Here is a 17762-nt window from a genome sequence, read left to right as displayed (position 1 = left end):
AGCGGAGCGCGCGCACTTAACCGCTTGCGCCACCGGGCCGGCCCGGAGTGTTAAGCTTTTAATACCCTCAACTTGAAATGGGGAAATGGTCTTTGACTGAGACAGTAACAAGAAAGAGCTAACGGTATTATTGGAGAGTAGTTACCCAGGGCCCTCTTTTGAGGGAATTGAAGCAGTGTGGCCCGTTTAGGTACCCAGGATTATTTTCTTTCCATCCAAATGCGTGTATCCTATAGAGCGCTGTCCTGTTGTCCAGCTAATTGGCTTGGCCCAGCTTTCCTGTCTCATTCATATGAGTCTTGGGCCTTGTTCCCAATCTTTTCATCTCAGATGGATCTACTAGGTGTCTCTATTCTGTTTCTGGCATACTCGGCATTTCTGCCTTATTTTTCTGAAAGTTCACCCATCCTTTTCACCTGCTTGGCATGGCAAATTTAGCCATACCCATATTTGGACTTGATCTGAATGTGACTTATACCTAGGGCCACTCTTCCTCCATTCCAATTCTCTTTCTCTGCTAGCTTGTCCCGAAGCAAATATTCTAACTTATTTCCGGGATAGCATTCAGAAGTAAATAGTCTTATGCAGAGAAGGTGATTACTGAATAAGCATCATTTGTCTTTGACATAAAGAGTCCTTAAATAATAAACGTTGGTAAAATTAAATTGAACTGAAGTAATGATAGCAGCATACTAGCCAATCATTTTTTCTTAATCTTTTACTGTCTTGTAAGTATGCAGTGATAGGAAATAGACTGGAGATGAAGTGAAAATGGAGATCACTCACAGGAAAGGCTTTTTTTTTTTGTAAAGTTACAAGAGTAACCAAATAAAATGATTCTTCTAGGAAGTTTTGAGTATTAAAATTTATTCAATTTAGAGCACAAACAAACTGGAAACAATTGGGAAATAAGAAAATGTTTAATTCAAAAATTTAGAAATTATTAAAACAAATTACTTTTAATAGCTTCTGTGAAAGAGGATCACAAATTTTTAGAAGATACTGCAGATGAAACATTTACTGAAGGGGAAGAATCGTATTTAGAGAATGATGACTCATATATAGAACATTTGGAAGGCAGTTCAAGTTCACTTCAGGATGATTATGTGGAAAGCACTGGAGGTAAGTACGATGAGTTTGGGGAGTTGGGAGTTGCTCTTTGAGACTGTTGAAACCATGACCAGAGCTCAACATTCACGCCCATGCATACAGGCATGTTGGCTCTTCCTCACCTGCTCACTGTTGGGTGGCAGCCTGTCTTCAGGCCAGTAGTAGTACTTACTGCTAGAGTATTGCGGGCTGGGTACATTCCTCCTGTCTTTGAGAAATACGAGTTTAGGATTCAGCAGATGCTCTTCTTAGTTAAAATATTTTAATTTTTTAGAATCTCGGTATATGGAATCCCCTGTCCCAGCTGCTAAAGAGGCCGAGGAGGAGGTTAAGAAGAAAATATCAGAGAGCTGCTTCTACGATTACATGGAGCTTGTTTCAATGCCTTTTGTGACTCTGGATTCGAACATACCACTGGATCTTCTCACCCTTGTGTATCCACTCCAGTTACATATGTATAATTTTGAGATTTCAACTTCTTAGGTCAGAGGTCGGCAAACTACACCCCATGGACCACATCTGGCCTTCTGCCTGTTTTCCTAAATAAAATTTTATTGGAACACAGCCATGCTCATTTGTTGACTTTTTGTCTATGGCTGCCATTATAGTATAAGGGCAGAATTAAGTAGTTACAGCAGAGACCATCTGGCCCACAAAGGCTAAAATATTTACTATCTGGCCCTTAATAGAAAAAGTTTGCCAACCTCTGTCTTAGGTAATTCTAAGAAGCTTGACTCTTAGAGAAGTCGAGATAGAAATGCATGATCTTAATATAAACTAAGCTTTTATTTGATGTCAAATAACCATAAAGAGAAATGAGGCTTTTCTGGCTGTCCCTTCATAAGACATGATGCGAAGGAGACCAGAAGGCCTCTTATCCCAGTTTACGTCCTCTACCAGCCTGGCATCCTTTTTTCAATGGCTGTCAAGTTAAAATCACTTCTTTAAATGCTGATGTGGCCATTTTTGGGCATTAGTACTTTCACATCACTTATTGTATGAGTTGCTAGATAAGACAACCCTGAGGAATTGGGGCACAAAATGACAAGTTTTAATTGCTCTGGAGAATAAGAATCTTTGAAGAAATGTCAAGATGGGGATGAAGCACAAGGGGACTTAGTGTTTGCCATCACTTTATGGCGTTTGGTTTGTCAGGCAGATAGTTAGAAGATGATTTCCAGTAAGGCCCTTGGCCAGCAATTTACTACGCCTCCTTCAGATGGGCAGTGGTCATGACCACATGACCTAACCCACTGACTGGCTTCTTACACAAGGTGTGCTTATGGGGTGGTGTACTTCCGAACTCCATTTTGCTCTTTACGTAGAAATAGAACACATTGTTATTATAGCATCTAACTCTGTTTCAATCCCAGGTGTAACTAAAACTAATTCACCCTGAATCTTGTAACCTGGAGCTTCCTCTCTTGAGGGCTTTTTTTTTTTTCCCCGGTCTTTGGACAAGTTACTGACAAAAGTTATGCTGTTAGCTTTCTTCTAGCCTATTTTCTTCAAATGAGGTAGTATGTATCAGAGTCACTGGAAGCTTTTCCTGAAATGCACATGCTCTGATACCTTCCTGGACTTTCTGCATTATTTCCATGTGGAGAGGGGCCTGGGAATATGCACTTTGAAAAAGCTTCCCAGGTGGTTTTGATTGTGTCAACTTCTCCCAGCCTCCAGCAATGGGGCCTTGCTGCTCCAGGATACAGGGATCTCTGTATTAGAGAGATATACCTAGATTATAAATAGTAGAATCAGAGGGACCTCAACTTTTGACTCAATGTATGAGTCCTTTCTACTCATAGTGTTTGAGTATAAGCTATAGACTTTTCTTGAACATTTTCAAAGCCAGGGAAATCACATGGTAGCTTTTCCCATTTTGGGATAGCTTATATTGTTAGAGAGCTCTTCCAGACCTTGAGGCAAAATCTGCCTCTCTGGAACGTCCCACATTAGCCTTAGTTCTACTCTCTGGAGATGGAACAAATATAATCTCTGTTTTCTGTGAGAAGCTCCAAGGAAAAAGTCAGCTGTCATGTATCCCCTACGTACACTTTTTAATCCTTTATTATATTGAGTCTACTTCAGTTTTAAAGTTTGTGTCTTCTAAATCAATTAAGCAACATGTCATGGGCCAGCCCCGTGGCTTAGCGGTTAAGTGCGCACGCTCCGCTACAGGCGGCCTGGGTTCAGATCCCGGGCGTGTACCGAGGCACCGCTTCTCCGGCCATCCTGAGGCCGCGTCCCACATACAGCAACTAGAAGGATGTGCAACTATGACATACAACTATCTACTGGGGCTTTGGGGAAGAAAAAAAGGAGGAGGATTGGCAATAGATGTTAGCTCAGAGCCGGTCTTCCTCGGTAAAAGGAGGAGGATTGGCATGGATGTTAGCTCAGGGCTGATCTTCCTCACACACACACAAAAAAAGAAACATATCATTTATAAAATATCACCTAAACCGTAGCATAACTTATGAAAGACATTAAACAGAACTTAACACAGTGTTTAAACACAGTTTTAAAGTGGAGGCCCTAGATGACCATGAACAGTGAAGGCCATGGGTCTCTGACAGGAGGTTAAGAGGAGGTAAGCCAGAGAAAGGATGAGATAAAACAGGGGGAGTCGAAGGTGCATCAGAACACATTGTAACATTTTCAAAGCTGTGCTTAGGGACTGCCGCTGTCCTCTGGGGTTGAAAGGAAGGATTGGACTTTAGTTATGCATTAATTAATTAATTAATTAATTCAGCAAACATTTATTGAATGCCTAGTAGACTAGGCAATCTAGGAAACAGAGATGAGGGAGAAACAGTCTCTGCCCTCCATCAGGTTGTGATTAGAGAGGGAGAGTTTGGGAAGTTACAATCCCACCCATTCTGCGTTTGAAAGGCCTTTACTCGGAGCAGCAGCAAGTAAGAGGGAGTTTCCCCCTAAAATTAGAGATGATAATATTAGATAAGTGATAATATTGCTGATTGTCATCCAGGTTAGTGAAGAGATGGTAGCCCACTTCTACTTTCCTAGTTACAGACGTACTTTTAGTCCTCTAAAGGATTATATTGGCATCTGGGCAAAGAGGAAAGAGAGAAGGAAGAAGGAAAGGTGAGAGCAGTTGTTTGGGGAAAGGGAAAGAGAAGGTAGGCAAAACTTCCTGCCCCACACCAGGCTCTGTAAAGATAAGGAGCTGCAGATTCCACTCTTTATTTGTAAGGAGGCCCCAGATATTCTCCATGAGGCCTGAATAGCTTCATCTGGATCTTTGGATCACGTATTCATTTGCACTTCTATATAAGATTCAATTTTAGGCATTTATGTCTTTATTAAATTTATAAAATTCACCTTTCTTGAACAGATCAAATGCCCTGAAATGTTCTCTCTTTCAGTTTAACTATCAGACAGTGAGATGGGTATATTTATGTATAGTTGGTTATAATTCGTATATACTTCCCAATTCAAATTGCATTAACTTAAATTTTCTCTTCTTTTTTATAGTCTACATATTCTTCTTGTTAAAAGTTCTGTATAATTTCTTTCTCTGAAAATATTTACTTACAAAGAAGAGGAATCCTCTAAAATCAGAAATTTTTTTTTAAACAGGGCTCAAGAAATAAAGATTCCTCCAATGATCCTTCAGCTTTTGTGTTTAAAATGAATTATTGGAAAATAAGAATCTATCTACTTAAGATACGCTATGTAATATATTTATTTTGCAAACTATAATTTTTTTAATAGATTGATCTCATTTAACTTATTACATTTATATGATGGGTTATATTAACTTGAACTTGAATGTAGTACTAATGTACATTTAAAGGATATTTTATAACTCAAAATTTTTTTAACCTCTATTTTGAATTAGTGCAGTTTTACTCTATAGCATAAATGCATACACACACACAAACATACTCATCTACACACCCATACATACTTATGAGCTCAGAAGGGAAATGTTAGCCTACTCATTACATATACACTTATATACTATATATTATTTAGTCAGTTTTCATAATTTGTTCACGTGGATTAAATTTCAATTGTATTTATTTTTTATCACTGGTGTGTTAGAATTTCACAAACACATCAGTATTTTAAATGTCTTGTTTTTCAGCATTGAAGAAGAGGCCTATGTAATACTTTTACTGTGTTCAGTCAACAAACTGAACAGGCATTGTGAGTACAAAGATGACAGAGACACGGACTTCCTCCCACATTACAATGTGACTTAATTTTAGCAGGAGAGAGGAAAATGAAATTATTTAGGTGACAGCTTTGCTTTCTATAGTACCCAAATTGAAAGTCTAACTTTGCTTTTTATTGAAAACAAAGTTAATGTGCTTTCAGGATTTCCCAAGAAAACTAAAATAGTAACTAAATCAGAGTCTGAGGATTTTCATCTAATTTAAAAAAAAAATTGCATAGGTAATATATAAAAAAATTCTGAGTTTCAGAGTAAAATTCAACTACTTCAACCCCGAACCTTTATCCAAGAGTCTGTATTTTGAAAATACATTTATTTCATTACTTTTCCTGTCTCTAGGATGGTGACTTTGTTTCACTTCTTTTCCTTAGCAACTGTCCCTCAGACATTCGTTTGGTTATGACTGTAGAAAGCGGGCCAACCTACAGCTTCTGGACAGCAACACCGTGCTGTACATAGCTGGGAACCAGCTGATCCTTCTGAATTTGAAAACCAAGGAACAGCTCTACCTGCGAAGTAGCAGTGGTAGAGGAATTGGCGTCATTGGGGTATGCCTTTAGTAACTTAGAACAAAAAATGCATCTTTTTTGATTGTTTGTTCTGTGGACCAGCCAGGTGGGTGCCAAGACCACGCACAGTATTGTGGGACCACATGAGATGCACAGCAGTCTTTATTCTAAGGCATTTTCAATTCAACAATTACAACCATGACGTTCACTGACATTATCTCCATGCATTGTTATAACATTATGTTAATAATATTGTCATCGCATTTTGCAGATAGGAAACTGGGGCTTATAGAGGTTAAGTGACTTCCCCACAGTCATGCAGCCTTTTTCACATTGAATGCTATGTTGCTGTTCTGAAAAAATAGTGAGATGAATAACACAAATGATAATTCAAATAATAATTAGAGATAAATGCCAGATCAGATGCAAGTATGTAGTTGAACATTAGCAGATGAAGTACAGATTGTACCTTCAATAGTTCAGCTGACAGGAGGATTTGCATGTGATGTGAAGCCTGTCTCTTCCTTCCCCCTCAGGTGTCCGTCTCCATCAGTCATCTTCTTTCTCGTGTCTTCAGCTTCTATTTGCTTAGGCTTTTCATCCTCAGCATAAAAACATACTAGATTAACTTGTTCTCCTTTTAAAAGGCCCCTCTGTAACCACGCGTTCTCTTTACCCCCCGACTTTTGATCTTCCCTTCAAAGTCAAGCTTCTGCTGTCTTTTTTCCTGTCACCTTACTGAAATTGCCCTTACTAAGGGGACCACTGGACCTCTTAGTAGCCGAATCTGAAGAATACCGTTCTGGCCGTATCTTACCTGGCCTCTCCGTAGCAGCTGGCCCTTTTCCCGTGACTGTTTTTCTATCCATGCTCCTTAAACATAGGTGTCCCTCAGTCTGCTCTCACCAGTAACCAACAGCCTGAGGGATGCTTCTCAGTGTCTTGGGCGTCATGAGAGGGGCATCTGTTCAGATTATGCTGTGAGACAGTGAGGGAAAGGAGGAGAAATATACAGGGTTTGGGGCTCATCCAAACGGCAGTTCCATAGGAGACCTTCAAGAGGGCTTCTTGAAGGGTTGTGCTTCAAATAGAAGTGTGCCTTGCTGTAGAAGTCTTGCTCTTCCTGCCGGGTGTGAGCATACCAGACAGAACCCCAGGGTGCAGGGGAGGCGGAGGGCTTCCAGCCGAAAGGCTGATGTGGCTCCAACAGACAGACTGGGCCCAGCTGGCAGGGAGTACTGGGAAATACTTTTCATTAGAATAGATGGAACCTGATGGGATGTTTAGACTGAAGTGGAGGTGAGTGAGGAGGTTTTGAAGATTCCTGATTTGAGGAGTGAAGCAGGGACATGGCAATGGGACTGGAGAAGGTGAGGAAGATCTGAGACCAACAAATAGAACTTAGATTGGCTATGGAAACAGGATATAGTGATATGGAAGAGTGAACGATAATCTCATGTTTGTGTTTTACTTGATCATCTACCTATATCTAGCGTGTATACATAATAAAGTCTCTGTCCTTACGGAGTTTGTTATAAGACCAATTAATGACTTCAGCCAGAATTTATTATATAATACGCTACTCAGAACGTGCAGGGATTTAAATGAAGAAGCGTTCAGGACCTCTATGAATTCAGAATTTAAACTCCATCTAAAGAGACAAGACCCATATTAAAAAGCAAAAACCAGAAAACTAGATATATACAAGTACATGATATTATACCGCCAGCTGTGTGCAAATGTTCATGGGCCCAATGTGAAGTCATGGGCTGTGTGGAGGGCAGTCAGTCAGGGGCCATCCTGAGGTGTCATGAGCCCTGGGATCCACACCATCTACAGAGTACTGAGCAACATCTAACTATCACTTATTTTTCTATGACTTTATGGCCGATAATAGTTTTGAAATTTCTATTTTTCTATTTTGTTATACTGTAACTTGGTTTGAGGTCAGTAGTTGGAGGTGTAGCGTGGTCAATACTGCTAATCCGAATCCTCATCCGCTTGCACTCCGAGCAGTTGTACGTCCACAGGGGCTTTTCTCAGTGTGGCTGGAGCTGGTGCCTGGAGAGTGACAGAGGCCTTTCCTCCACTGCCCACATCACTTCATTTTTTCTGAAACAGTTATCCATTTGTGGATGAGAAATACTTCTGCAATGCTATGAGAAACCTGTGAGAAATGTGTTTTGGGGCATATAAGCTATCTTCCAGAAAAGATAGGGCGAATCTATATATTGAGTATAAAGTAAATGACTTACTAGTTCCAGGTCTTCACTAAAAATACAGCAAAACACCAAAACTCAACCCCACAGCAGCTTCCAATCCGAAAGGGCAGAAACTTTTTCATTTACTGTAGACAAGACTTAGAAGAGTAAAAGATTTGCCTGAATCCCCATTCAGACTGCTGTGACTACATATCCTACACAATATTCCTTTGTAAATGGGGATCAAGAAAGATATAGTCTTAACCTATTTCCCCTTAAGTCCTTGGAATCAACTATTTTTTAGTTCCATTAGCTTCTTGGCTCCGACACCTGGCTTGAATCCTCTCTCTCAAACTTACCAGCTATATAACTTCAAACAAGTTACTTAACTTCTCTGTGCCTCAGTTTCCTCATCAATAAGATGGGAATGATAATGGTATCCGAGCTCCCAGGTTGACATCAAATTTAAGGGAATTAATTCATATAAAACTTATGATATTAAGTTTTAAGATATAAGACACTTATCAGTGTCTGGAACATAGTAATCACTCAAGAAATGTTCGCTGTTCTCAGTGTTATCATTATCTCACTGAGTGTCCATCGTGTAAACCCAAGCCTTGTTTCAAGTTGAAGTGATAGGCATTTACTTGAATGGAAGAATAGGAGGTAATTTGCCAGTAGGAAGACAGCCTATCATAGATCTTCTCACCCCAAGAGAGGAGGGAAGAAAAAGAGCTACAACATTATACTGGGTACCAGGGCTTCCAGTGCAATCTACATCAGAACCAGGCTCCTTGTCTTCAGGTCTGTAATCAGGGGTTGAAAACCAGTAACCGAAAATAGACTTTGGTAAGTACAATATGTGTTTTAAATAGCTTATTCTTATAACAGCCTATTTTTATTTTTTGGCTACCCATTCACTCTTCCTGCATACTGGTTTACCAATGAACAAAAATAGCAGAAGTAAATAATGCAATTCTATTCAATTTATATGGCTATCATTTGAAATGCTGACACAAATAATTTATCCAGGCCATTTTTACTATATTTTCCTCTGCAACTGGCTTGGAAATATTGTATCTTTCTCAATTCTAGTAAGTTTACATTTATTTGTGGTAGGTTTTTCCAAGGGGAAAATTTTTAAATTGAGATATAAATTGCTCTGGAAACATGACTTTTTCTATACAGAAATTTTGGTTGATTTATATGCAGGGTAAATAATTCATCTAAATTAGTGATTTTCAAACAGTAGTATCCAGACCAGCAGCATCAATATGACCTGGGAACTTGTTAGAAATGTAAATGCAAATTCTCGGGTCCCAGCCCTGATTTACTGAATCAGAGACTCTGGTTGTGGGGCTTGCAATCTGTGATTTCATAAGCCCTCCCTGTGATCCCAATGCATGCTGAAGATTGAGAACCTCTGTTCTAGCTCCTCTGATGGCAATTAAAAAACTCGTAGAATTAGAAATGACTCTGTTAATGGAAGTAAATCTTAAAATAAGCATTCTTCTAGTTTTCATTTAAATCACATCCATCATCAAGCATTTATCAGATGCTCATTTTTGAGTTTTCCATTGGATTGGATCCTAATAAACGAATTGTAAAATAACAGTTGCTAAATACTACATTCATAGGAGTACTTATATGAAAATCTTCCTTTTATTACGTTAGTGAGATCTTATGTTTTATAGGTTCACCCCAATAAAACCTACTTCACAGTAGCTGAAAAAGGAGTTTCCCCAAAGATTATCATCTATGAATATCCTTCTCTGAGGCCCTACAGAATCCTTCGAGGTAAGTCCAGTAGAATCTTTAAATTATCCCATGTTCAAGGGTAACGACATTCTGAAGAAGATATAAGATTATTGTAGCAGTCAGAGTCCTCCAGAGAAACAGAGAAACAGTAGGAGATAGAAGAGGGATTTATTTAAAGGAAGCGGCTTATGCAGTTGTGAGGGCTGGCAAGTCTGAAGTTTGTCAAGGGCAGGCTGGCAGGCTGGAAATTCTTTGGCAGGAGCCGATGCTACATCTTCAGGCAGAATTTCTTCTTCCTCGGGGAAACCTCAATTTTGCTTTAGGGACTTTCAAGCAATTGGATCAGGCCCACCCAAATTATCAAGGATAATCTCCTTTACTTAAGTCAACTGATTATAGATGTTGACCACATCGACAAAATACCTTCAAAGCAACATCTACATAAGTATTTAACTGAATACTGGGTACTATAGTCTAACGACGTTGACACATTAAATTAACCATCAGAATTATCTTACAATTCTGTTTTCCATATAATTAATTTTGGTTGTCAATTTTTTAAAAAGACGTTATTTTTCAGAGCAGTTTTAGGTTTACAATAAAATTGAGAGGAAGGTTCAGAGATTTCCCATATACCCTCTACTCCCACACATGCAGATCCTCCTCATTATTAATATGACTCATCAGAATGGTCCATTTTTTACCAAGGATGAACCGACATTAACACATCAAATCACCCAAAGTCCATAGTTTCCCTTAGAGTTCACTCTTGGTGTTGTATATTCTATGGGTTTAGACAAATGTATAATGACATATATCAATCATTATTGATATTGACATATATAAATCATCTAGGGTATTTTCATTGTCCTGGGGTTACTAATCAATTTCAATTTTAAGTTGTGTTTTCATTTTCATTTAGTTCAAAATATTTTTAAATTTCTCTTGAGATTTCTTCTTTGACCCATGTGTTATTTAGAAGTGTATCCTTTAACCTCCACGTATTTTGATATTTTCCAGTTGTCTTTCTGTTACTGATTTCTATTTTAATTCCATTGTGGTCTGAAAACAGACAATGTCTGATTTGCATTCTTTTAAATTTGTTAGTGTGCTTTATGACCCAGGATGTGGTCTATCTTGGTGAATGTTACACGTGAGCTTGAGAAAAATGTGTATTCGGCTGTTGTTGGAGGAAGTAGTCTCTAGATGTCAATTATATCCAGTTGATTGATGGTGTTTTTGAGTTCAACTATGTCCTTACTGATTTTCTGCCTGTTGGATCTGCCCATTTCTGAGAGAGAGGTGTTGAAGTTTCCAACTATGGTAGTGGATTCGTCCATTTCTCTTTGCAGTTCTGTTTTTGCCTCCTGTAGTTTGATGCTCTGTTGTTAGGGGCTTACACGTTAAGAATTGTTATGCCTTCTTGGAGAATTGACCCCTTTATCATTTTGTAATGCCCTTCTTTATCCCTGACAATTTTCCTTACTTCGAAGTCTGCTCTGTCTGAAATTAATACAGCTGCTCCTGCTTTCTTTTGAGTAGTGTTAGCATGGTGTATTTTTCTCATTCATTACTTTTAATCTACATGTGTCTTTATATTTGATGTAGAGTTGGGTCATATTTTTTGATCCACTGTGACAATCTCTGTCTTTTAATTGACGCATTTAGACCATTGATATTCAAAGTGATTATTGATATAGTTGGATTAATATCTATCATATTTGTTAGTTTTCTATTTGTTGCACTTGTTCTTTGTTCCTTTGTTTATCTTCCACTCTTTTCTGCCTTTTGTGATTTTAATTGAACGTGTTATATGATTCCATTTTCTCTCCTTTCTTAGCATATGTTATACTTTTTTTTTTTTATAGTTTTTTTAGTGGTTGCCCTATAGTTTGCAATATACATTTACACCTAATCAAAGTCCACTTTCAAATAACAGTATACCACTTCACAGGTAGTGTGAGTACCTTATAATAACAAAATAATCATAATTCCTTCCTCCAGTTCTTTGTATCCTTGCTGTCATTCATTTCATTTATGTATAAGCTTACATTCATTTTACTTAAATATAAGCTAGCTTATATTTAAGCATTCATTTCACTTATATATAAGCATACATATATACATAAGCATACATAATTGAATACATTGTTGCTATTATTATTTTAAACAAACTATTATCTCTTAGATCAATTAAGATTCAGAAAAATAAAACATTTTATTTTGTCTTCACTTATTCCTTCTCTAATGTTCTTCCTTTCTGTGTATAGATCTGAGTTTCTGACATATTATGTTCCTTCTCTCTAAAGAACTTCTTTTAACATTTCTTTTTTTTTTTTGTGAGGTAGATTAGCCCTGAGCTAACATCCATGCCAATCCTCCTCTTTTTTTTTTTTTTTTTGCTGAGGAAGACTGGCCCTGAGCTAACACCTATTGCCAATCCTTCCCCCTTTTTTTCCCCTTTTTCTCCCCAAGGCCCCAGTAGATAGTTGTATGTCATAGTTGCACATCCTTTCTAGTTGCTGTACGTGGGACGCCACCTCAGCAGGGCCGGAGAAGCAGTGCGTCGGTGCGCACCCGGGATCTGAACCTGGGCCACCGGTAGCGGAGCGTGCGCACCTAACCACTAAGCCACGGGGCTGGCCTTCTTTTAACATTTCTTACAAGGCAAGTCAACTGGAAACAAATTCCCTCAATGTTTGTTTGTCTCAGAAAGTCTTTATATGTCACTTTTGAAGGATAATTTCACTGGGTGCAGAATTCTAGGTGTTTGTCTCAATACTTGAAATATTTCACTCCATTCTCTTCTTACTTGCATGGTTTCTAAGGGGAAGTTGGATGTAATTCTTATCTTTGTTCTTCCATAGGTAAGGTGTTTTTTCCCCCCTTATGGCTTTTTTCAGGATTTTTTTCTTTATCTTTCATTTTCTATAGTTTTTTGGGCATTTATCCTGGTTGGTGTTCTCTGAGCTTCTTGGATCTGTGGTTTGGTGTCTGACAATAATTTGGGGGAAATTGTCATTATTGTTTCTAATGTTTTCATCTATTCCTTTCTCTTTTCCTTCTGGTCTTCCCGTCACATATTGTTACACTTTTTGTAGTTGTCCCACAGTCCTTGGATATTCTGTTCTGTTTTTATCAATCTTTATTCTCTTTGCTTTTTGAAGATTCTATTGATATATCCTACAGCTCAGAGATTCTTTCCTCAGCCATGTCCAGTCTCCTAAAAAGCCCATCAAAGGCACTCTTCACCTCTGTTACAGTGTTTTTGATCTCTAGCATTTCATTTTGGCTCTTAGGATTTCCATCTCTCTGCTTCCAGTGCCCATCTGTTCTTGCGTGTTGTCTGCTTTATCCGTTAGAGCCCTTCTAGCACGTTAATCATAGTTGTTTTAAATTCTTGTTCTGATACTTCCAACATCTGTGCCGTGTCTGGTTCTGATGCTTGCTCTGTCTCTTCAAATTGTGTTTTTGCCTTTTGATATGCCTTGTAATTTTTCCTGGATAGCTGTACCTGATGTACTGGGTAAAAAGAACTGCTGTCAACAGGCCCTTAGCAACGTGTTGGTGAGGTGGGTGTGGGTGGAAACGTTCTATAGTGCTAGGATTAGGTCTCAATTTTTAGTGAGCCGATGCCTCTGGACTGTGAACTTCACAAATATTTCTCAGTATTTTTCTCTCTGCTTAGGTGGGACAGGATGGCTAGAGTGGGCTGGAGTTGGGTGTTTCCTTCTCCCGGGTGAGTTAGGCTGTGACAATATCCAGCAGGTTAGGCTCTGGTTAACTAGTTTCCCCTGAGGGAAGGCCTTATTAAGAAGAACAGAGCACTCTGGTATGTTTCAAAATGGTCCCTTTTCCCCTCTCCCTGCCAGAAGACCAAGGGGATTTTTCTAGGTATTTATTGTGGGAACCTGGTCAAGCTCCTGGAGGAAAATCTCACAGTATTGTTGGGACCACCTTGTGACTGGGTCCCCCTGGAGTGTTTTTTTTTTTTTTTTGGTGAGGAAGATTAGCCCTGAGCTAACATCTGTTGCCAATCCTCCTCTTTTTGCTGAGGAAGATTGGTCCTGGGAAAACATCCGTGCCCATCTCCCTCTACTTTATATGGCATGCCCGCCACAGCATGGCTTGATAAGCGGTGTGTAGGTCCACTCCCGAGATCCAAACCTGTGGACCCCGGGCTGGCGAAGCAGAGTACTGGAACCCAACTACTACATCACCAGGCTGCACTCCACCTATCACCCCCTGCCCCCGGAGTTTTTAACTCTCAGACTTGTCCACACTGAGTCTCTGGCAATTCGTGAGTTACAGTTCAAGTTTTACTACCCTGGCACTTGGTCACTCGGTTGCCCTGGTAAGTTGCAAATCCTTGTATTCACCTGTTGCTCTCTCCAGTGTTGGGGACAGCAGTTTGCCCTGTGTCCTTCCCCCTGTTTGGGATCCAAGAAGAGTTGTTGATTTTTCAGTCTGTTCAGCTTTTTACTTGTTGTTAGGACAGAATGGTGACTTCCAAGCTCCTTACACGCGTAACCAGCAACCTCAAGTCATCAATTTTTATTTTGTGAATTTTTCAATGACAAATTTTAAATTATAGATTGATTTCTTTCTGTTATCTAACATGCTTTTGTGTCCCCCCGCCCCACTTCATAAAATGGAATATGTTCTTAAAATATTTTTCTCATGTAAAATGTGGTTAAGATTTCATCCCTCTTCCCCCTCATATCATGTAATTCATTCTACAGCCAAGGGTGATGGATGGTTTTAGAATTGTTTTTTAGGGGATTCTTGACATTCTTCCATCAACACATCACCAAGGGTACTCGCTTGTTCTCTCCCCCCCCCTTTTTTTTGATAATACACTTTTGAAAATGAAATAAATGTTGCCCCTGTTCATTGGATTCCCATTCGTCCTTTCAGATGGGACTGATCTGGGCTATGCTTATGTGGACTTTAACTATGACGGTACCTTGCTAGCCTCTGTTGGTGGTAGCCCGGACCACACACTGACCATCTGGAATTGGAAAGAAGAGCAGCCCATACTGAGGACAAAAGCTTTTTCCCAGGAAGTTTTTAAGGTCACTTTCAATCCTGAAGATGATGAGCAGCTTACGACATCGGGATCAGGCCACATCAAGTAGGTCATGCGACCAATATAGGTGCTAGTCAATTATTGTAAGGATATTTTCTAAGAAGATCCACCAGCTGGAGACATTTTTGCTGATGTTGTTAACATTAGGATAATTTTTAAATGTGATCTTTTTAAAGCTAACTAGTAGTGTAGTTTTTCTAATTCAATATGGGGATTTATTAAATTATGCAAACAGCAAAGATAAAAGAAGGGATTTTAAATTTAGCCCGCTGTCTTCTTGAAGGCTTCACTTCCTAAAGGAGTTTGTATAATGTCTTACTAACATTGGCATGGTGTTTGCAAACTCATATTGGGCTTCAGCTCCACTGTTAAATTTGTTGTAGCAATACTGTATGATGGATAAATCATTTTGATGTCTCTGAGCTCAGTCTTCATCTGTAAGACAAGAATTATAACAGAATCATTCCTGACACAGGACCCTCAGGTCTCGGGCTCTAAATTTCCTGACTTTTTCATTATATCATGCCCTGATCTATTTCCAAGATAGAATGATTTTGTCCTCTATCTTTGTTGCACCCTGTCTCCTGCATTTCTTTAACAGCCTTCTACCACCACCCTCGAGCTGCCTGCAACTTGATTCCCAGCGTCTATGAGAAAGACATTTTTATCTATCCTAAATTCCTCCTATTACAATTTAAACCTGGTCTTCTTCTTATTCATTCATTAGAAATACAGAATAATTGAACAGATTTTTAAATGTAATCTTGGGGGAATTCTCAAATAACCCTCTGCTAGCTATAGGCTAAACATTTCCAGTTCCTTACATATTCCCATCATTTAGTGAAATGCATATTTTCTATGCACTATATCTTTGGGGAAAGATAGACATTGAACAATTTCACATGTGAAGTGTTATAAAGGAAAGACGAGAATGTGGAAACATATGATCAGGGGACCTACGATAGCCTCGGAGAAGGGTGTTGGTCGTTTAGGCTTTTGACTTCATATTATTGGCTGTGGATACCTCCCATTATCTATTTTATTTCCTGTTGGTAGGCCAGATTCTTTTTTCTACATAATTTTCATCATTCTAACTGTTCATTTGTTTAGACTGTAACTAACATTTATTGATTGTTTTCATGTGCCAGGCACTGTTCTAAGAGTTTTTTAGCAATTCTATGAGGTAGGTGCTACTGATATTCCCATTTTATACATAAGAAAATGAAGGTACAGTGTGACAAAGAAAATCACTCAAAGTTACACAGCAAGTAAATTGGAATTTTTTGGAAAACTTTTGGAAAAAATGGTACTATCCAATAGAACTTTCTGCCATGGTGGAAATGTTCTGTGCTGTCCAATTCAGTAGACACTAGCCACATGTAGCTATTGAGCACTTGAAACTGGCCGGTCTGACCTAAACATTGATTTTTAAATTTTATTTAGTGTTAATTACTCTAAATATAAATTAAAATAGTCAGATTTGGCTAGTGGCTACTGCATAGGACAGCACAACTCTAAAATATAAGATTTTATATTTTACAAAGTCATAAAAATTTTTTTTTGTCTGTTTTGCTCAATGCTGAATTTATGTTGCCTAGAACTTTGCCTGACAGATAGTAGATACTTAATACTTACCAATCAGATGAATGAATAAATAACATATGTGACTATGAGATATGTAAATACTTGGATCATATTAAAATAAAAATAAATAAAACTTCTTTGAGGTACGTTCAGTCTCTTTCTTGTTTGTTTGCAGGTTCTGGGAAATGGCTCTAACATTCACTGGTCTCAAGCTTCAGGGTTCACTAGGTCGGTTTGGCAAAACAGCCACTACTGATATAGAAGGTTACATGGAGCTCCCGGATGGGAAAGTGAGCACAGTCATGATTCTACCATAATAAAATTATGTTTTCAAGTGACAGACACATATGAAAGCACATTAGACATTCTAAAAAGCCTTGCCAATATTAGCAATAACAGATATGATAATTGTGAATATAATGAACATTTGCTTTTCCCTCTTCAGATTGTCAATTTTAATTAATGTATTTCCGTGAAGTCGTCATAATCCACATGTATGCATCATTTTTTTGTGTTTTTCTTTGTTATACACACAAAAGATGCAAGCATTTCCGTATATTAACATAGTGACACTCTTGTCACTTTTAATCATGACAGGGAGTTGCACTGTTTATAATGTTTATCTTTCCCCCCTCTTTTCTTTTCCATGCTGCTTCAAGAGGACTTACCGGGTCAAAAGTTACATACTGTCTTGTGGCCTTTGTTTTTATTGTCAGATTATTCAGGAAGATTGAGCCACTTTACAGTGGCATCTGTAACTCTGCAACTTTAATCCGTTAGTTTATTCTTTAATATTGTTAGTTTATTTCCTCTCTTCCTCTTACAAATTTATAGGCATGTTGCCTATAGGATCAGTTATCCATTAATTTTGCATTTGGTTTCCTGTTAGGGTGATATGTGTGATCATCTCATTTATAAATAAATGCCAGCATACAAGTACTCATGTATTACTGTAAGGAACCAAATGATCTAGTCGTCTACCTCCTGAGTTATTCTCAATTAGAAATCGTGGTGTATAGGAGGAAAGAAGAAGCCTTGGATGTTGGCTAAACTATATGTCCAAACTTATGAGATGATTGTAAATCATCCCAACTTCAAATTCTGAATACTGTAAGGATTAAGCTAAGATAAAAATCAATACAACCATCATTAAAAATGTGGTAAGAGACATATCTTAAAACAGTTTATTGGAGTTTGTGTAGATGTAGGGGAAAAAGGAAGCCTTTTTAAATGAGAAAGCCACAAAAGGAAATGCTTAGAGTTAGGAAAAAATACCATATATTTGGAGGGCTAATTAAAATAAAGCATTC

General features: G+C 38.4%; 1 protein-coding gene across 2 annotated transcripts in view; it reads left to right on the top strand.

Moving 5' to 3' along the window:
- Positions 1-17762, top strand: part of CFAP44 (cilia and flagella associated protein 44) — a 105605-nt gene that overhangs the window by 12384 nt on the left and 75459 nt on the right. The window contains exons 3-8 of one of the 2 annotated variants that reach the window (XM_058555793.1): positions 967-1122; positions 1385-1544; positions 5697-5859; positions 9716-9818; positions 14697-14913; positions 16628-16742. In XM_058555793.1, coding sequence (XP_058411776.1) covers positions 967-1122; positions 1385-1544; positions 5697-5859; positions 9716-9818; positions 14697-14913; positions 16628-16742 — 914 coding nt within the window. The remainder of the gene's footprint in view (positions 1-966; positions 1123-1384; positions 1545-5696; positions 5860-9715; positions 9819-14696; positions 14914-16627; positions 16743-17762) is intronic. The other variant, XM_058555794.1, reaches the window with a different exon arrangement.

The sequence above is a fragment of the Diceros bicornis genome, chromosome 15 (assembly GCF_020826845.1).
Source record: "Diceros bicornis minor isolate mBicDic1 chromosome 15, mDicBic1.mat.cur, whole genome shotgun sequence".
Lineage (NCBI taxonomy): Eukaryota > Metazoa > Chordata > Mammalia > Perissodactyla > Rhinocerotidae > Diceros > Diceros bicornis.
Note: the sequence above shows the minus strand (reverse complement) of the source record. Positions and strands in the feature narration are given on the sequence as shown.